Source organism: Prionailurus bengalensis, chromosome C1 (assembly GCF_016509475.1).
Source record: "Prionailurus bengalensis isolate Pbe53 chromosome C1, Fcat_Pben_1.1_paternal_pri, whole genome shotgun sequence".
NCBI classification, from domain to species: domain Eukaryota; kingdom Metazoa; phylum Chordata; class Mammalia; order Carnivora; family Felidae; genus Prionailurus; species Prionailurus bengalensis.
The window spans coordinates 129073053-129090620 of record NC_057345.1 but is presented as its reverse complement, the minus strand read 5'-3'; the positions used below and the strand labels follow the sequence as shown (position 1 = coordinate 129090620).

The 17568-nt window shown below is 39.0% G+C and overlaps 1 protein-coding gene across 1 annotated transcript in view; it reads right to left on the bottom strand.

The window, feature by feature from the left end:
- THSD7B (thrombospondin type 1 domain containing 7B) overlaps positions 1-17326 on the bottom strand; it is a 627465-nt gene extending 610139 nt beyond the window's left edge. The window contains exons 1-2 of the mRNA XM_043573363.1: positions 17182-17326; positions 2070-2189 (exon numbers count right to left, since the gene is read on the bottom strand). Of these exons, the coding sequence (XP_043429298.1) occupies positions 2070-2189; positions 17182-17326 (265 nt within the window). The remainder of the gene's footprint in view (positions 1-2069; positions 2190-17181) is intronic.
- Between the last annotated feature and the right edge of the window lie 242 nt (positions 17327-17568).

Here is a 17568-nt window from a genome sequence, read left to right as displayed (position 1 = left end):
TAAAGGTTACCTTGCATCTGTGATAGAGATACCCTTTCAGTGATATTCTCCTGCTTTGCTAAGTCCCTCTGGGGAAGGAATGCACACACCATTCTGATTAAATACTTACAGAATGATGTTCTATAGACACTACACAGAAGTTAGAAGTATTTCAAAATAGCCCTATTTAAACAAAAGTCTACTTGTGACAGGTATGTCTTTTTGTGTTTTTCAAAATCATACTGAGAAAGTTGTAACAGTTCCTTCAAGTATACTGAAAGTGAGCAATCACTCTTTGGCAATATTGGTAATAATAATATATCTTCATCCTTCATAGTTATTCATAAGTTTGATAGTGTAACTGAGAAGGAAAAATGAGTATTTCTCTGAAAAAATTGTGAATATTACATTTGCCATGTAGGTGACATTAAAAAAAAGATGTAACAAGAAGATTATGTGTGCTGACATTTCATTAAAAGCTCTGTGGACATCTGTATATGGCTATTAAGCAGAAAAACCAGGAAATGAAGATTATCTTTCAAAAAAGGAAATCATAAGGTAGTTCTACTGAACATTTTGAATTGAATGGTATTTCATGTGGATTTGTGAAAATAACTAAAAGTTGTGGCATTTGTAATAATGCCTTAAAAATCCTTGCAATTCCATACGAAAAGCTCTGAATCATTTAATCATTTTTTAAAGCATCTAGTCATTCATTTTAAGCGTTTGCACATTTTGAATATGTGGAAGCACATTTTATGTACTCTAGAGTACTGCTGATGTAGTAGGTAGTATATCATCAAACTACTGCTGCAGCAATTCTAAGGTCAAAGCTATTGCTTTTGGGTTTGATACATTTTACACATGATTTATGGATTAATTTTATGGAAAATATGTAAGCTATATGTCCCAAAAAGCATTTTATGGCATTGTAACAATAAAACATTATAGTTATGGGATGCCCTTCATCTAGTCATATCAAAGCCCTTTCCTGACATTAGTTAATCCTTATAAATACCCCCTCAGAGGCAAGAAAGTATTACTTGCACTTCCTTTTTTTAGAACACAGAGAGCACTGGGGATTTTCACAAGTCTACCTGGATTTAGAAATACTACAAATCATCAATGCATTTACTCATTCATTCCATCTATGATGAGCCCTAGAAATCATGTTAAGACCTGGGGATAGAATGGGCCAAAAAAACAGGAGCACCATCCACGGCCCCTTTCTTGGAACTTCTCGTGAAATGTGTGAAATGCTTTAATTCATGGGGATCAAAACCAAACTATAAAGTAATACTTCTCTTCTCTAAAAGCTCACACTAATAATCTAGGAACATACCTCTCTACAGTATTTGCTAGCAGCAAAAAGCTAAGCTTCCAAGCAGCAAAAATGTGTCACCAAAACGCCACAAAACGCTCTGAGAATTACTTTCCACACCTCCCTGACAGAGATTGGTTAACTAGTTTCCAAGCCAGTGAGTCAAAGTAAAATTAGAAAAGAGTGGGGTACAGTTAAATGGCAGTAAGAAGCAGGCACTTCAACAACACATATAACACAGACAGCTTAATGATAAAAAAAGAGCCACACATATCCCCACAAAAGGCCAAAAGTAGAGCTCAAAGTTCACACCAGTCAGAGGCTTACCATGTCAGGGGCTGACAATCCTGGAGTGCATTCTTTCTTGATGATGTTATTGATGACATTTGTAAGAAAGAGCACCACAGGGGCGCCTGGGTGGCGCAGTCGGTTAAGCGTCCGACTTCAGCCAGGTCACGATCTCGCGGTCCGTGAGTTTGAGCCCCGCGTCGGGCTCTGGGCTGATGGCTCAGAGCCTGGAGCCTGTTTCCGATTCTGTGTCTCCCTCTCTCTCTGCCCCTCCCCCATTCATGCTCTGTCTCTGTCCCAAAAATAAATAAAACGTGGAAAAAAAAATTTTTTTTAAATAAAAAAAAAAAAGAAAAAAAAGAAAGAGCACCACATTTTCAACCCTCTCTGTATCCAAACTCCGCAATATGACTTCTCAGAACTTCCATCAAGACGTGGAGTCTAGTTCTTCATCTGAAACTAGGTTAGCCTCATGACTTACTTTGGCCAAAACAGTGTGCTGAGAGTGACTGCACCAGTTCTGAAAGGTCTGGAGAAGACTTGTGTACTCCTGGTTCCTGTGTACTCCCTCTGCTGCCATGTGAACTAAACTCGGGAGAGCCTGGTGGAGGATGTGACCCCACATGCAACAGAAATGAATCACAGCAGCTATGACCATCTCAGATCAGCCAGCTTCTGGCAGACCTTCTAACTGACTAGAGATACAAGGGCAAGATATAATCTGCTAATCCCAGATTAGCAGGACCCACCTAGCTCACCTGTAGACACATATACAATAATAAAATTAGGTATTATTCTGGATAAGCCTAACCTAAGACTTGAGATCACTATTATGAAGAGCTCCAAAGGAATCGTCCCAACACCCACATGTATGTACAAATATGTTTTCCTAAGCCTTTCAGCAACCTGCAAAATCTCCTTTCTCTATGTATCCTACATATCCTTCTATAGAGGATTTACCATGGTCTGTATACAATATAAGCATTTTTGTATTTGTGTTTTTACCACCAATCTTTCTCTACACCCGTACACTTATGTACTGATGCATGTTCACACACATGCACACAATTACCATGATACACTAAAGCTGCTTCTCCTATACCAACATGTGTCCATGGGGTGCAACAGTCTTACACAGAGTACAAAAATTGGACCAATATGACTTAAGGTACAACCATTTTTACCTTAGCTGTTATAATCTTTCAACCGGCAACAGGCTGCCTCAAAGTTATGATAAATCAATGCTTCTAAAGCTGTGCTCCATGGAACACTAGACCTATGAGATGTCCTATATAAATAGGCTACGATGATCAAATAACTTCAGGAATCACAACATGGTGATACTCCTCCTGTCTTGTAGACTGGCAATGCACATTAGCATATTAAGGCCTCTGAAAAATCCCACAACAACCTTATCCAATACTGATCAACATTTTGAAAGACCTCTTGGTTCATACAACAGAAGTGTCCTCAACTGAGCACTTACTCAAGGCAGAGTCCTCTAAGGAGATTGTAAATCTCAGAAGATTCTACTTTTATAGTCATAGTAGCCAAGGAAAATTAATTCTGTCTCAATTTGACTTTTTGCACTATCCTTAAGAGAAACAGATTATGCATTATTATGACAAATATGTTTCCATATCTTTGAACATCTTAAAAATAGAATATTAGTTCCCAGTGATTTTTTAAAATGAGGAAAATGGAAATAATCTAAATGTACAGCTACAGTAAGAGTCAGATTTATCCACAAGATGGGATACCTTTTAGCCATTAAAACCATGCCTTTAAAAAAACCTGGAAAATGTTTATAATATTATTCTAAGTGACAAAACAGAAAATATTTTATATTGTGCTATTTTAGTTATATAAAAGGTACACAGGAATGAAAGAAACTGAAATATTGACAATGATTTTCTTTGGTTGATGGGATATGGAAAATGTATATCTTCATCAGTATATTTTTATATAATTTCTAATATAACCTAATATAAAACAAACAAAAAGTTAATTCTAGGTCCTCATAAAGAACCAAAGCATCATTTACCTGCCCAGCTTCAACCTATTTTTCAGGTCTGAGCTTAGTCTCCTCTAGGAGACCATCCAGAACCCTATAGCTACATTAGATTCCCTTCTTGAGAATGTCCACAGGATGCTCTGCTCTTTACTATCATAGCACTTAAAACTGAACATTCCATTTTCTTATTTACTTGTTCATACTTTCAAACTATAAACCCTCTCTGCTTAGTTCATCACTGCAATCCCAGTGCCTCTCACAGTGACTGGAACCTGGTACCTGTTACATAAACATTACTGAATAACTGAAAGGTTGAATGGTTTCTCATTTCCTAAAAGTGTTGCATAAAGTGTGGCACAGAGAACGTAATATCTGCAGATATTAATTAAACTTCCCCCTTAAATAATGATATCTTTCATTAAGGCAAATGATTTTTTGATAAATTATCAGCAATTTAAACTTCCCATGAAATTTTACCTACGAACTCTTTCTTCCATACCCAGTTTAAAGGATAACAGAGATCCCTGTAATTTGGTATATAATTTTATTTGCAGGACTGTTTAAGCACTATAAGGTTACATATGCTCCTATTCGAGGCTCTCAATTTGACTTAGGTAGGAGTATGCTCCTCTAAGTGTATGAATCCAAACCAATAAATTGTCTCAACATCAAACTTTTACCTATGTCCAAAAACAACCACCTTAATAATGGAAACTGTTTTAATTCCAGAAGTGAAATTCTATTCACTTATCCTCAAAATTTCATGACATGGTTCATTTGGGGAGATATATACCTATATAATAACAGGAATAATAATATGATTAGCTTACATTTACTGAATGCTTACTATGTGCTGGGCATAATGCTAAGCAACATGCATACATTATATCCTCTGACCCGCACTTTATGAGGCAGATAATATAATTTTACTATTTAACGATGGGCAAAATTGAAGCAACTATCTTGAGTTTACAATAACTGCCAGAGTCAGGATTATGAAGTACAGAGTTCAATTTATTAATAGTATTGTCATTCCTTCTACAAATATTACTGAGTGTCTACTCTAATAAAGACATTGCTCTGTGTCCTGGGAATATACCAACAAACAGCCCTGGGCTCCTAGAGCCTACAGTTTAATTAAGGTAGATAGAAACTTAAACACATGAGTGCAAGCATACTGTGGCAAAGATGACTGAATGTCCAACAAAACATGCATTTCCCCTTTCATAGAATATTATGTCATTGAGAAGCTGTTGTTCAGACAGGACTAAATTTCTCAGCTCTCCTTGCATATAGATGTGGCCATGTGACTACTTCTTGTGAAGAGAATGTGAGTTAAAGAGATTCCATTTTAGCAAAGGTTTCAAGAAATCTAGTGCAGATTTCACCCACTTCTCTTTCTCCTATTATCTGAAGTCCTAAGAAACAGTACAGGGGTGTTGATGCATAGGGGCACCTGTGCCCCAATGTTTATAGCAGCACTTTCAACAATAGACAAATTATGGAAAGGGCCTAAATGTCCATCAACTGATGAATGGATAAAGAAATTGTGGTTTATATACACAATGGAGTACTACTTGGCAATAAGAAAGAATGAAATATAGCCATTTGTAGCAACATGGATGGAACTGGAGAGTGCTATGCTAAGTGAAATAAGTCATACAGAGAAAGACAGATACCATATGTTTTCACTCTTATGTGGATCCTGAGAAACTTAACAAAACACTGTGGGGGAGGGGAAGGAAAAAAAAAGTTAGAGAGGGAGGGAGCCAAACCATAAGAAACTCTTAAAAACTGAGAATAAACTGAGGGTTGATGGGGGGTGGGAGGGAGTGGGGGGTGGGTGATGGGCATTGAGGAGGGCACCTGTTGGGGATGAACACTGGGTGTTGTATGGAAACCAATTTGACAATAAATTTCATATTAAAAATATAATAAAGTCCTAAGAAACAGAGGAGCCTCTACATGGAAGCTGCCTGAGTCTCCCAATTTCTACTTAGAAAAAAGGCATCTGCTGACCAGGAGGACATGCCGTGGACTGTTCTGTGAGTGACAAATAGCCACTATGGGCTAAGGCATTGTACTACACTCTATTTCTTATAGCAGCTAACACTACTCTAAATAATACAGAATATGGTACCTTGATTTGAGTGCTACCATGAAAATAACCTGAATATGTGACATAAATTTAATGGCCAAGCAGTGAGTGACACAGAACAGATATCATATATTACCTCATTATAAAATATTTGAGAACACTGTTGCCTACAATAACTGGGAAGACTGACCCAGCACCTACTTGGCCTATATCTCCAGGAAGTTTGACTTTTGATCATTAGTTCTTGTTGGGTTATACTTGCTGCATTTTCCAATGCACTGTAAGAAACTAATAAGCTCAAGGTAAAGTTGACTGCTTAGTAAACAGAAACTAAGAACTTGCTGGGAGAGAGACAAATGATAAATGACCGTAAATATCCTGAGATGGGAATGAAAAATGAGGACAAATGTTTATTTAAAAAGTTATAATTTAAACAAATATACTCAGCTGGAAACAAAAATAAGATTGTGGATGTGGCTTTCCAACGCATACATATTATTTCAGGTGGTCACCATAGGATGAGAGGCATGGGTTTGAGGAGGCAAAGAACCAAAGCAGTCTCAAAACAGATAATGGAAACTGGTGGGGGAGTGTAGACATGCAACATGGATTGAAAGCAGATAGAGCAAAAGGCTAAACCGTTTTGAGGAAATTCTATTGGCAAAGAAACCAAAAGCCTGGCTTTTAAAAAGCCTTGGACTCTCAAACTCTTAAAGCAATCCTTGGTCTCTCCAAGTTTCATGAGCAGAGAGCAAGTTGCAAAAATTGCATAGCCTCTAAAAAAGGTATTTTCCCAAAGCTCACTTCAGATGTGTCCATGGAGAAAACTGAAGAAGAGTTTCTTAGAAGGCAAGAAAAGAACCATAGAGAACAATGGAGAAGGAAGTTCCTCCCAAATGCAATCTAGGTTCTAATCAAGAAAAAAAAGGTATCTGGGTGGCTCAGTCAGTTAGGCGTCCAACTCTTGACTTTGGTTTAGGTCCTGATCTCACAGTTGGGTTGTGAGATCAAGCCACATGTCAGGCTCCACACTGAGGATGGAGCCTGCATAAGAGGCGCTCTCTCTCTCTCTCTCTCTCTCTCTCTCTCTCTCTCTCTCTCTCAAAAGAAAGGAAAGAGGGGGATGGAAAAGAAAGGAAAGGAAAGGAAAGGAAAGGAAAGGAAAGGAAAGGAAAGGAAAGGAAAGGAAAGGAAAAGAAAGGAAAAGAAAGGAAAAGAGAAAAGAAAGAGAAAGGCAAGGCAAAGCAAGACAAGGAAAAAAGGAAAGGAAAGAGAAAAGAAGAGAACAGAGAAAAGAAAGGGAAAGGACAGGGCAGGAAAGGAAAGGAAAGGAAAGGAAAGAAAAGGAAAATTCCTCCGCTGGAAAAGCAGTCTTCATAATCCTTGTCTTAAAAAGATTCCATTACGCTCTGAACTGCTAACTGCCCTGTAATTGTCCGTCTTCCTTATTCTGAATGGGAATTATGTTATACATATGCTGTTCCTGTTCTACCATTTTATTTAGATGTAAGAGAGTGATCTCTTCATTACCTCCACCTCCTTGCAAGTAGGTGAAGGAATGTGATTAGTTATGACCAAAAGAATTTGAAGAGGGTATATGTGCCCATTCTGGACAAGATTTTAAGAAGTTAGCATGCTTCACACACACTCATTGTCCCCTTATGCTGCCTTCAGACTCTAGAGAATAACATCTGGATGAAAGACATCTGGGACTATGAAACTTCACATGGAGAACAGTTGCCTGCCAAACAGGAGCATTTATCTTGAACTACCACACAAGCAATAAATAAACATCTATAGTGCTATAACCATCACACTATGTGGTGATCTATTTGTTACCTCCACTTAACCTATGCTAAATAATCTACATGCACAATAAAATTCTAAATGGTGAAGTTCTAGGAAGAAAATAAAACAGGGTGATGGAGAGCGCTGTATCTCAATTAGTTGGGATGACTGAGATAGGAAGATCAGAGAAGGTCTCTCTGAAGAGGGTACAATTTAGTTGAGAAAGGAGGAGTCTGGCAAAATTTGGGACAAGAAACTGGGGCAAATATCATAGCACATTTAAAACTCTTTATCCATAAACTAAGTTTATGCTTTTAAGAAAGAACAAAAAGTCCAGTGTGGTTGAAGTATAGATAGAAAAGGGCGAGAGCCTTGACTTAGTGAGTTTTGAGTCTTATTGGCTTAGTGAGAAGATTGGACAAATTTTAAGTCTAATGGGAAGCTCCCGGAAGGTTTTAGGCAGAATGACATAAATGATCTAGTTTATCCTCTAGCTACATGAAGAATGATTTAAGGTAGGTGAGATGGCAGAATGAGATCAGACTGGAAGCTACTGTGGTACTCTAGGCATGGGATAATGTTGGTTTGCCAAAAAGAGGAGCGACATTGATGGTGAAAAGTGGTCAGATCAGGCTACATCTTGGAGCTAGAGCTGACAGGGCTTGCATATGGATTGGACATTCTGGGTGAAGAAAAGGTAAGAAACCAATGATACTTACATGTTTGACCTAAAAGGCTAAGTGGATGGTGGTGTTCTTTGCTGGTGTGTAAAAAACTGAGGGAATATGAAGTTTGACTATACGTGAGAGAAGGAAGAAGTGTGTGTGTGTGTGTGTGTGTGTGTGTGTGTACTTTTTGCAGAGTACCTGACTCAGGTTATGAATTAAGTCTGAATTTTTAATATAGATATATTAATATATGTTTCTTGTTTTCAGGTTGACCCAATTATAATGGGAAAAGGGTGCTAAGTTTTAGAGGTTTTAAAGGGACCCAATATATATATTATATCCCCCTTCTTCTAAAGCTTAAATTTGAACTTGACTGAGCAACAAATCTGGAAACCAATTATGTAAAGATCTAAATATCACTTGTAATAAATGATGAGGCTGATTAGAGAATATGACTTTAGACCCTAGACTAAGTAGTCTTACTAATATTAAATCCCACTTCCTTCCCTGTCACAGGCAGCTCTGAGAAAAAGCATGGCACCATATGTTTTCACTCTTATGTGGATCCTGAGAAACTTAACAGAAACCCATGGGGGAGGGGAAGGAAAAAAAAAAGAGGTGAGAGTGGGAGAGAGCCAAAGCATAAGAGACTCTTAAAAACTGAAAACAAACTGAGGGTTGTTGGGGGGTGGGAGGGAGGGGAGGGTGGGTGACAGGTATTGAGGAGGGCACCTTTTGGGATGAGCACTGGGTGTTGTATGGAAACCAATTTGACAATAAATTTCATATATTGAAAAATAAATAAATAAATAAATAAATAATATGTTCCCAGCCTTAAAAAAAAAAAAAAAAAAACATGGCTACGTTACCGTGAGGTTCCTAAACCCATAATGGAGAACATATGCCAACACATACTTTCTGAGCAATGAGGCCAGAAATGCCTGACCACACATGTCTAGGTTCTTCTCCCAAACCCACCACCAACCAGTTCAGTGTGTCCCATTCTTCTAAGGAAAGAGTGAGGCAAATGAGTCCACAAATGCTACCTACTTAGAAATATAAAGGAAAGGAAGAGAAGTTTCTGTCTTAAAACAAATACAAATAAATGAGTATTGTAGATGTCTGGAAAACCTCTATATCTGATATAATGAGAACAAAGGGAGGGGATTTTCAATGAACAGATGTCATTTTAAAGAGAGGTGACTATGTAAGAAATGGCCTTCTCCCTGATACTTTTTAAACCCAGCTCTTGGAACCAAGGGGCAGATCAAAGCAAAGCTGAGATTTTACTTTATTTCAGTTAGTCAAAGAAGAAAAAAAACTAGAAGGAAAAAAAATGTCTTGTCCATTAGTTGGATTTGAAGTGAAATTCTGTTTTCCTATTTTCCAATCTCATATGATACGGGTGGCTCATACCCAGAGGGAAAAATTGTCACACTTCCTCCAGCTACAAACCGCCAGCTTACATTCCATCACTGCCACTGCTTCTCTCAAGCTCCTGATGATTTACTGACAGAACTGATAACTCCATCTGAGGACTCTGGTCCTTGGGCCTTTCATCTTTATTCTTTCTTGACTAACCATTCCTCCCTGAGGGATTAAATAGTAAAACTACTAAAAAAGACTCGACACAAAGGAAGGAAATATGCTGCACAAAATGCTGTTCTTGGCCACCAGGCTAGCTCAAAGCTCCCTACTCTCCTTTCATTTTAGGTTTAATCTGTGGACTAGGAAGGCACTGCTCACAGGTCCTTTCCTCGTGCTACCGGGGCTCTGCTCAGCATTGGAGGGAATTACATTTCCCAGATTCCCTTCCTGATGTGGGTTCATCCACCACAATGCACTGGCAGAAGACTGGAGGATGGAAGGCAGGGGGAAACTCACAGCTACTAGACATCCCCCAGTGTCTGGTCCCATGACAGCCACTCTGTCTGAAGTCCCACCTCATGCCTGGCAGCCCCAAACGTGATACCAGCTCCTACCAGATAAACCCTAAGAACACCCCTCTCCTCCCTTCCATCGTCTCTCCAAATGTAGGGGCGATAACAGCTTCCAGTGATTTCTAAATTCTAGGATAGCACCACCCCTGTTTAGTTTCTCACCTCTTACATCAAATTCCCTATTAAATTCCTTCTGTGAAAATATCTAGGATGGTTTCTTGCATACAGACTTGAACATATCTGATACAGCCCATGTGTCTGGAGTTTTGTTGTAAGTTTGTTTATATTTAGTATACCAGGAAGAAGCAAACTATAGCCTTCAGGCCCACTGCTTGTTTGTGTAAGTAAAGTTCTATTGGAACACAGACATGCTCATTCATTTAAATATTATCTATAGTTGGTTTTGTGCTACAACAGCAGAGTTGAGTACCTGCAACGGAAACTTTATGGCACTCAAAGTCTAAAATATTTACTACCTGGCCTTTCACAGAATGTGTTTGCTGACTCTTGCACTAAATAAAACAAGACCTTCCATCTAGAGGCCCAGGTGGGCTCTGTGATCATAACAGTCTAGACCAGCATTGTCCAATAGAAATAGAGTGTGAGCTACCACGAAATTTTAAATTCTCCCGTAGCCATATTAAAAAACTAAAAAGAGGGACGCCTAAACTAAAAAGAGGGCTCAGTCGGTTAAGCATCTGACTTCAGCTCAGGTCACGATCTTGCGGTCCGTGAGTTCGAGTGCCGCGTAGGGCTCTGGGCTGACAGCTCAGAGCCCAGAGCCTGCTTCCGATTCTGTGTCTCCCTCTCTCTCTGCCCCTCCCCCGTTCATGCTCTGTCTCTGTCTCAAAAATAAATAAATAAATAAATAAATAAACAAACAAATAAATAAATAAATAACGTTAAAAAAAACTGAAAAGAAACAGGTGAGATCAATTTCAATGATATAATTTTATTTAAGCCAATGTGTCTTATAATACTTTCAACATGTCACCAATATAAAAAGCTGTCAAGATAATTCACATTTTTAACACTATGCCTTCAAACTATGCCTTTACACCTATAGCACATATACTTTACACATACAGCACTACATTTTGGATGCTATGTTTTCACTGCAAATACTTGATTTCTATGTAGCTTTCATGAAGTTTATAGTTTAAAATGTAGATTTACAGTAAATAACTTGTGATAATGGATAAAACAAAAAATAATGACAACACTAAATGCTGGCAAAGATGTAGATAAATAAGCTCACTCATGCCCCGCTACTGGGAAAATAAAATGCTACAGACACTCCAAAAGCAATTTGGAAGTTTTTTATAAAATGAAACATGCAACTACCATATAATTCAGCAATTGTACTCTTGGTTATCTATCTCAGTTAAATAAAAAGTTATTTTCACATGCAAACCTCTACACAAATGTTTTATTGTGGGTTATTCATTACAGCCCAAAACTGTAAATGAAAAAGAAAAAGTCCTTCACCAGGTCAATGGTTAAACAATCTGTGGTACATCCATACACTAGAATTTTACTCAGCAATAAAAAGGAACAAACTATTAAAACATGGAACAATGTGGATAAATCTCAAAATTAAGTGAAAAAAAAACTCAGACTCAAAAAGAAGCTTACCATATAATTCCACTAATGTGGCATTTTTGGAGTGACAGAATTATAGAAACGGAGAATAGATTGGAGGTTGCCAGAGTCTGGATGGGAGATGTTGGGAGGCATGTAGGTATGACTTTAAAAATATAAAAGGGCACATGAGGGATTCTCGTGGTGATGGAGAAGCTTTGAATCTGACTATATAACGTCAACATCCTGGTTGTAAATTTGTGCTACACTTTTGCAGATGTTATCATTGAAGAAACTGAGTCAAGGATAATACTCTCTGTATTATATCTTATAGCTGCATGTAAACCTACAAAATAGAAAGTTTAGCATTGATAAAAATAGATTCATATAACCAAGCTTCTCTAATAACTAAAAGTCTTCCAATAGCTGAATCAAATATCAGTTTATACATTGTAAATATTGATTAAATTTTACAAAACAAAAAATTCAATCCTTAGTCACCCTCACCACATTTCAGGAGTTCAACAGCCACATGTAGTAAGTGGCTAAAGCATTACACAGAGCACCTCCAGATACTCTTTTTGGGCTAGAACAGGTAAAAAATATAGCCAAATTAGAGTCATTCAACAGGAAAATGGCCACACAAAACTACTCCCAGAAAGCACACTTCCTACAAAGAAACACACGTTTCTACTTTAAAAAATTCTGCAATTCCAAAAGAGGTAATGAAACCTCCACGGTATTAAAAACTAACCAGTTGTGACAAACTGCGTATAGAGATGCATTGTTCTTCAGACAGTTTCTCAGCCAGCTAGCAGGATGTTGCTTCCGAGATAAGATGTACATTTCCTCCTTCTACTCCCTTATTTTAAAAAGAGGAATACAATAAATAAAAGTGAATTGTTTTAGATTACAGCTTTCCCCACCAACCTTGACTTCTGCATGAACAATGGGGTTTAACATGATGAGTGGTGACGGTGACGGCACACATTCACAAAAGAGAAGCTGATGCTGTGCTCAGAAGGTCCCTCTCTTTGACAAGATGACAAATGAAACTGGAAGATGAAATGAAACCGGGGCTCCTGTGCACACCGGGCTGGCTGCCACGCAAAAGGGCCGTGGGAGACAGGTGGGGGTGGTCTCTTAATGGAGCACTGAAGAGAGGTGTGCAGGGTTCAGGGGCTCTGCTCTGCTTGGTGTCCACAGTGATTAGCTGCTCAATGAAACAATGGTGGGGGGTGGAAGGGGTAGAGCATAACGTACCGAGCTATTTATGTGTGCATTCCCACTGGTGGGGATAGGGGAGACATGCTCCTTTTAAATAGACAGGAACTGGATCAGGTTGGGAGAAAATGAGCAGAAACAATTTTCTAAAGGAATCGTAGCTGTTCAGCAGTTCTGGAGAACAGTCAACGGCCCCTCAGTCTAGCACTCAAGGCCCTTCATCACCTGGACCTCTCTGCACGCTAGCTTGTCATGCCTGCATCCTCCAATCTCATTTGGCCGGCTTGTCTCCTTCAGAACACCGTCCGGACCGCCCCTGCACTTCTGCCTACAGGGACACCTGTTCCATTTCCTTTTATTTGTCCTCTAAAGTCCAGGTAAAACCACACCTCCTGGAAACTCAACCAAACCATAAATGGTCTTGCCCCTTCTGTGGGGTTTCCATAGCAAATAAAATAACAGCTATGAAGAAAACAAAACAAAGAGAAACAAACCCATAAATACAGAGGATACACCGATGGTTGCCAAAGGGGAGAGGGGTAAGGGGGACAGACAAAATGGGTGAAGTCGAGTGGGAGGTAAAGGCTTCCAGTTAGGGAACAAATACGTCATGACAATAAAAGGTACAGCGCAGGGAACATAGTCAATAGTATCGTAACAGTTCTACATGGTGACACGTGAGAGCTATGCTTCTGAGCATGGCAAAACCTATAAATAAACTTGTCAAATCACTACGTTGTATACCTGAAACTAACATAACATCATGTATCAACTATACTCAGATTTAAAGTTTTTTAAATAATCTTGGGGCGCCTGGGTGGCTCAGTCAGTTAAGAATCCAACTTCAGCTCAGGTCATGATCTCACGGTTTGTGGATTCAAGCCCCACATCAGGCTTGCTGCTGTCATCGCAGAGCCTGGAGCCTGCTTTGGATTCTGTGTCTCCCTCTATCTCTGCCCCTCCCCCACTTGCACTCTCTCTCTCTCTCTCTCTCTCTTTCTCTCAAAAATAAACATTAAAGGGGCGCCTGGGTGGCGCAGTCGGTTGAGCGTCCGACTTCAGCCAGGTCACGATCTCGCAGTCCGTGAGTTCGAGCCCCGCGTCAGGCTCTGGGCTGATGGCTCGGAGCCTGGAGCCTGTTTCCGATTCTGTGTCTCCCTCTCTCTCTGCCCCTCCCCGGTTCATGCTCTGTCTCTCTCTGTCCCAAAAATAAAATAAAATGTTGAAAAAAAAAATTAAAAAAAAAAAATAAACATTAAAAAAAGTTAAATAATCTTAAAAAAATAGGAATAGCTGCCATTCATTGGGCAGCTCTGTGTTCCCAGTTCTGTGGCTGAAATTTTCATGCTCCCTAACTTAATCCTCACAAACCTATTGTGCATGAATCATTATCCCCATTTTATAGACCAGTAAACTGAGGATCAGAGCTAGTAAGTAGCTAGCCTAAAGTTGCCCAGCAGGTAACTGTCAGAATTGGCATTCAAATTAAATCTTTTTTTTTTTTTTTTATGTCTCCAAAACCTGTTCTTTTATCCCTGTACTATTCTATTAATTCAGGACACATGTATTTAGCCAAACTACATTTATGGAGCATCTGATTGATGCCAAGCACTGAGCTAGGCACTAAGGGCAAAGTAAATAATAAATTAAAGTCATAATATAATCATATAAGTGCACTCTGTAAAATATGGATTTGCAAGATGTATGAAAGTTTAACAGGTAGAAAGGGTTTGATCAAAGGCATCTAAAGGGGTGGGGGGATGCAGGATGATACATTCTAGATGGAGAAAATGCATGTTCAAAAATAAAGAGTCCCAAAGGTCCACAGAGTGTTGAATACAGTTCAGCAGCATGCTAGAAATATGGTCAAGGACAGGTTATAAGGAATTGCATTGCCACACAAAGGAGTTGGAATGTATTCTGTGGGCAAATGAGACCCACAAAAGGATTTTTCAGTGGAGGATGATCAGATCACATGGGTACCTCTTTCCTTTACTCATCAAGTATATATTGAGTACCAAGCATTGTGTTGAAATTAGAGACATAAATACGGGTTTTCAGTTGAATGGTGGAGAGAAGCAAACCAATCAACAACTACATAAAAATAGAGTAACTACTAGACAGAGATGTGTGCAGGGCGATTTGAACACAGAGGATGGGGTGCCGGTTCGAATGGCAGGAAACAATGGGTGTGAGCAACAGTTCCCTGGAGGTGATACCACATTGGTGATGGCCAGAGGATGGGATAGAAGGTGTTAGGGAATGAAACGAGAGAATTGTAACTACAACAGGAATATATTTGAGAATTATTTCATAGAAATGATTAAAATATTTGCTGACTTACTAGAATAGGTGTGGGGACAAGGAAGAAATAGAGGTAAGAACTGGGTTGTGACTAAAATATTCAGTCCACTGTCATTATGGGAAGCCAAGGTATTTGTACATAGTAAAAGTTACTTCCAATAATTCACAAACAAAAAAGAAATGTATAGAAAGAAAATATTGGAAATAGAATAACATAATGCCAGGTAACATCATACTTTTGTTTTTTTTTAATATTAACCATTACATTACTTAGTTAATAATGGTAAATATTGAGCCATTTCACTCAACAAAATAGTATGTTTGAGTATGTTAAAATAATATATCCTATTTTATTTATTTTTTTTTCATTTTTTGATGTTTATATTTTTGAGAGAGAGAGAGAGAGCATAAGCAGGGGAAGGGCAGAGAGAGAGCGAGACAGAATCCAAAGCATGTTCCAGGTTCTGAGCTGTCAGCACAGAGTCCAACATGGGGCTCGAACCATGAACTGTGAGATCATGACCTAAGCTGAAGTTGGACGCTTAACCAACTGAGCCACCCAGGCCCCTCCCTATTTTATTTATTTTTAAAGTTTATCCAACTATCTTGGGAGAATGCATGTGCAGGGGAGGGACAGAAAGAGAGAGGGAGAGAGAGGATCTAAAGCAGGTTCCTCACTATCAGCATAGTGCAGAGCCCAACTCAGGGCTCCAGGAACCTTGAGATCATGACCTGAGCTGAAACCAAGAGTCAGATGCCCAACCAACTGAGCCATTCAGTGCTCCAATAAATCCTATTTTATCTGCTTTCTTGCTCCATAGGTGTCTTGCACGTTGCAAACTAAATTCCCTGCAAATGTGTAACCTGCACTTAAAATATACAATAGAGTTTTCCAGAAACCAAATTTCATTTGTTGCATCACTCTGAGAGCATAAATGTGTGCTTATGATTCCTTGTGCTTTTCCAAAATTTTTCAAGGTTTAGAGTGTAGCTATGTACGTTTCCAGAGATTATCTGAGTACTTCTGTGTCCTTACGAGGTTTCTTTGGTTTTACCTGCTATCATCTTTCTAATCTCATTGCCAACCAATCATTAGTTTAAAATCTGACAATTGTCCCTGTGCTTATTTGGAAAACACCATAAGAAGTATACTTTGCTGTCTTACAACATTCTTAACTTTAAAAAAAATCTAAAATTTAAAATGTGATCTATGTGTTATTTTTTAAATTTAATATTTTATTTAAAAATAAAATAACATTTACAATGTATTTTTCTTATATTTAAGGTTAGTTTGCAAAAGAGAGAAAATTGAAGACTCACTTTCTCAACACACAGTAACATCAATCTATGTGTAAAAATGTTGAAACATATCAGAGTTCTTGACTGAGGAAAGGGAAGAACCCACTCCAAAGAAAGTTAAAATATGGGGCGCCTGGGTGGCGCAGTCGGTTAAGTGTCCGACTTCAGCCAGGTCACGATCTTGCGGTCCGTGAGTTCGAGCCCCGCGTCAGGCTCAGGGCTGATGACTCAGAGCCTGGAGCCTGTTTCGGATTCTGTGTCTCCCTCTCTCTCTGCCCCTCCCCCGTTCATGCTCTGTCTCTCTCTGTCCCAAAAATAAATAAACGTTGAAAAAAAAAATTTTTTTAAAAGAAAGTTAAAATAAAACTAAGTCAAAAAGGGTCTTTATCTCTGCCTCACAGATGTTAAACATTGTCTCATTGCATCCTATACAACAGAACTTTTGGAAATATTATAATGGTGCAAGCTGAGGTACAGCATTAATTTTGAATTCAATTGCTCGGCATTTAAAGAAAAAGGAATTGGATATTCCTTTTTGATGAGATCTTCGAAAGCTAATCATGACTGAGCACAACTTTTCAAACTAGAAATGAAAAGCAACAGAAGCATCTGAAAGGATAAGACACTGTGCTTCACGGAGTGGGGAAGGGCCCACAGTCCCCAAGCAACAGACTAACGTTGTCTGTACGAGTGACAGAGAAAGCATAAGGCACGTCCTGACATCAAAGTTCGAAAGCCGGGAATCCAAGCTTCAGCTATACCCTCACTTCTGCTTGATAGTCTGTTTTCTACAAGGGCATTTGCCCTTTCAGACCCAAGCATCGTCCCTACAAGATTGAGAATACACCAGCCCCCCATGAGGACTTGAGAACCAGCTCCTCAGACCTATGCTTGCATGTGCTGCCTGCTGCTTACTCACAAGGCCACACTCCCTGCCCTTGCCCTCCTCCTGGCTAGTGGTTCATGTCCTGTCCCTCCTATTCTCTCCAAGGTGTAAATCTCTCCTCCAATCTCTACCCAAAATTCGTTCCATCCTCACTAATGATTAAGTTTTTCTTATAAAG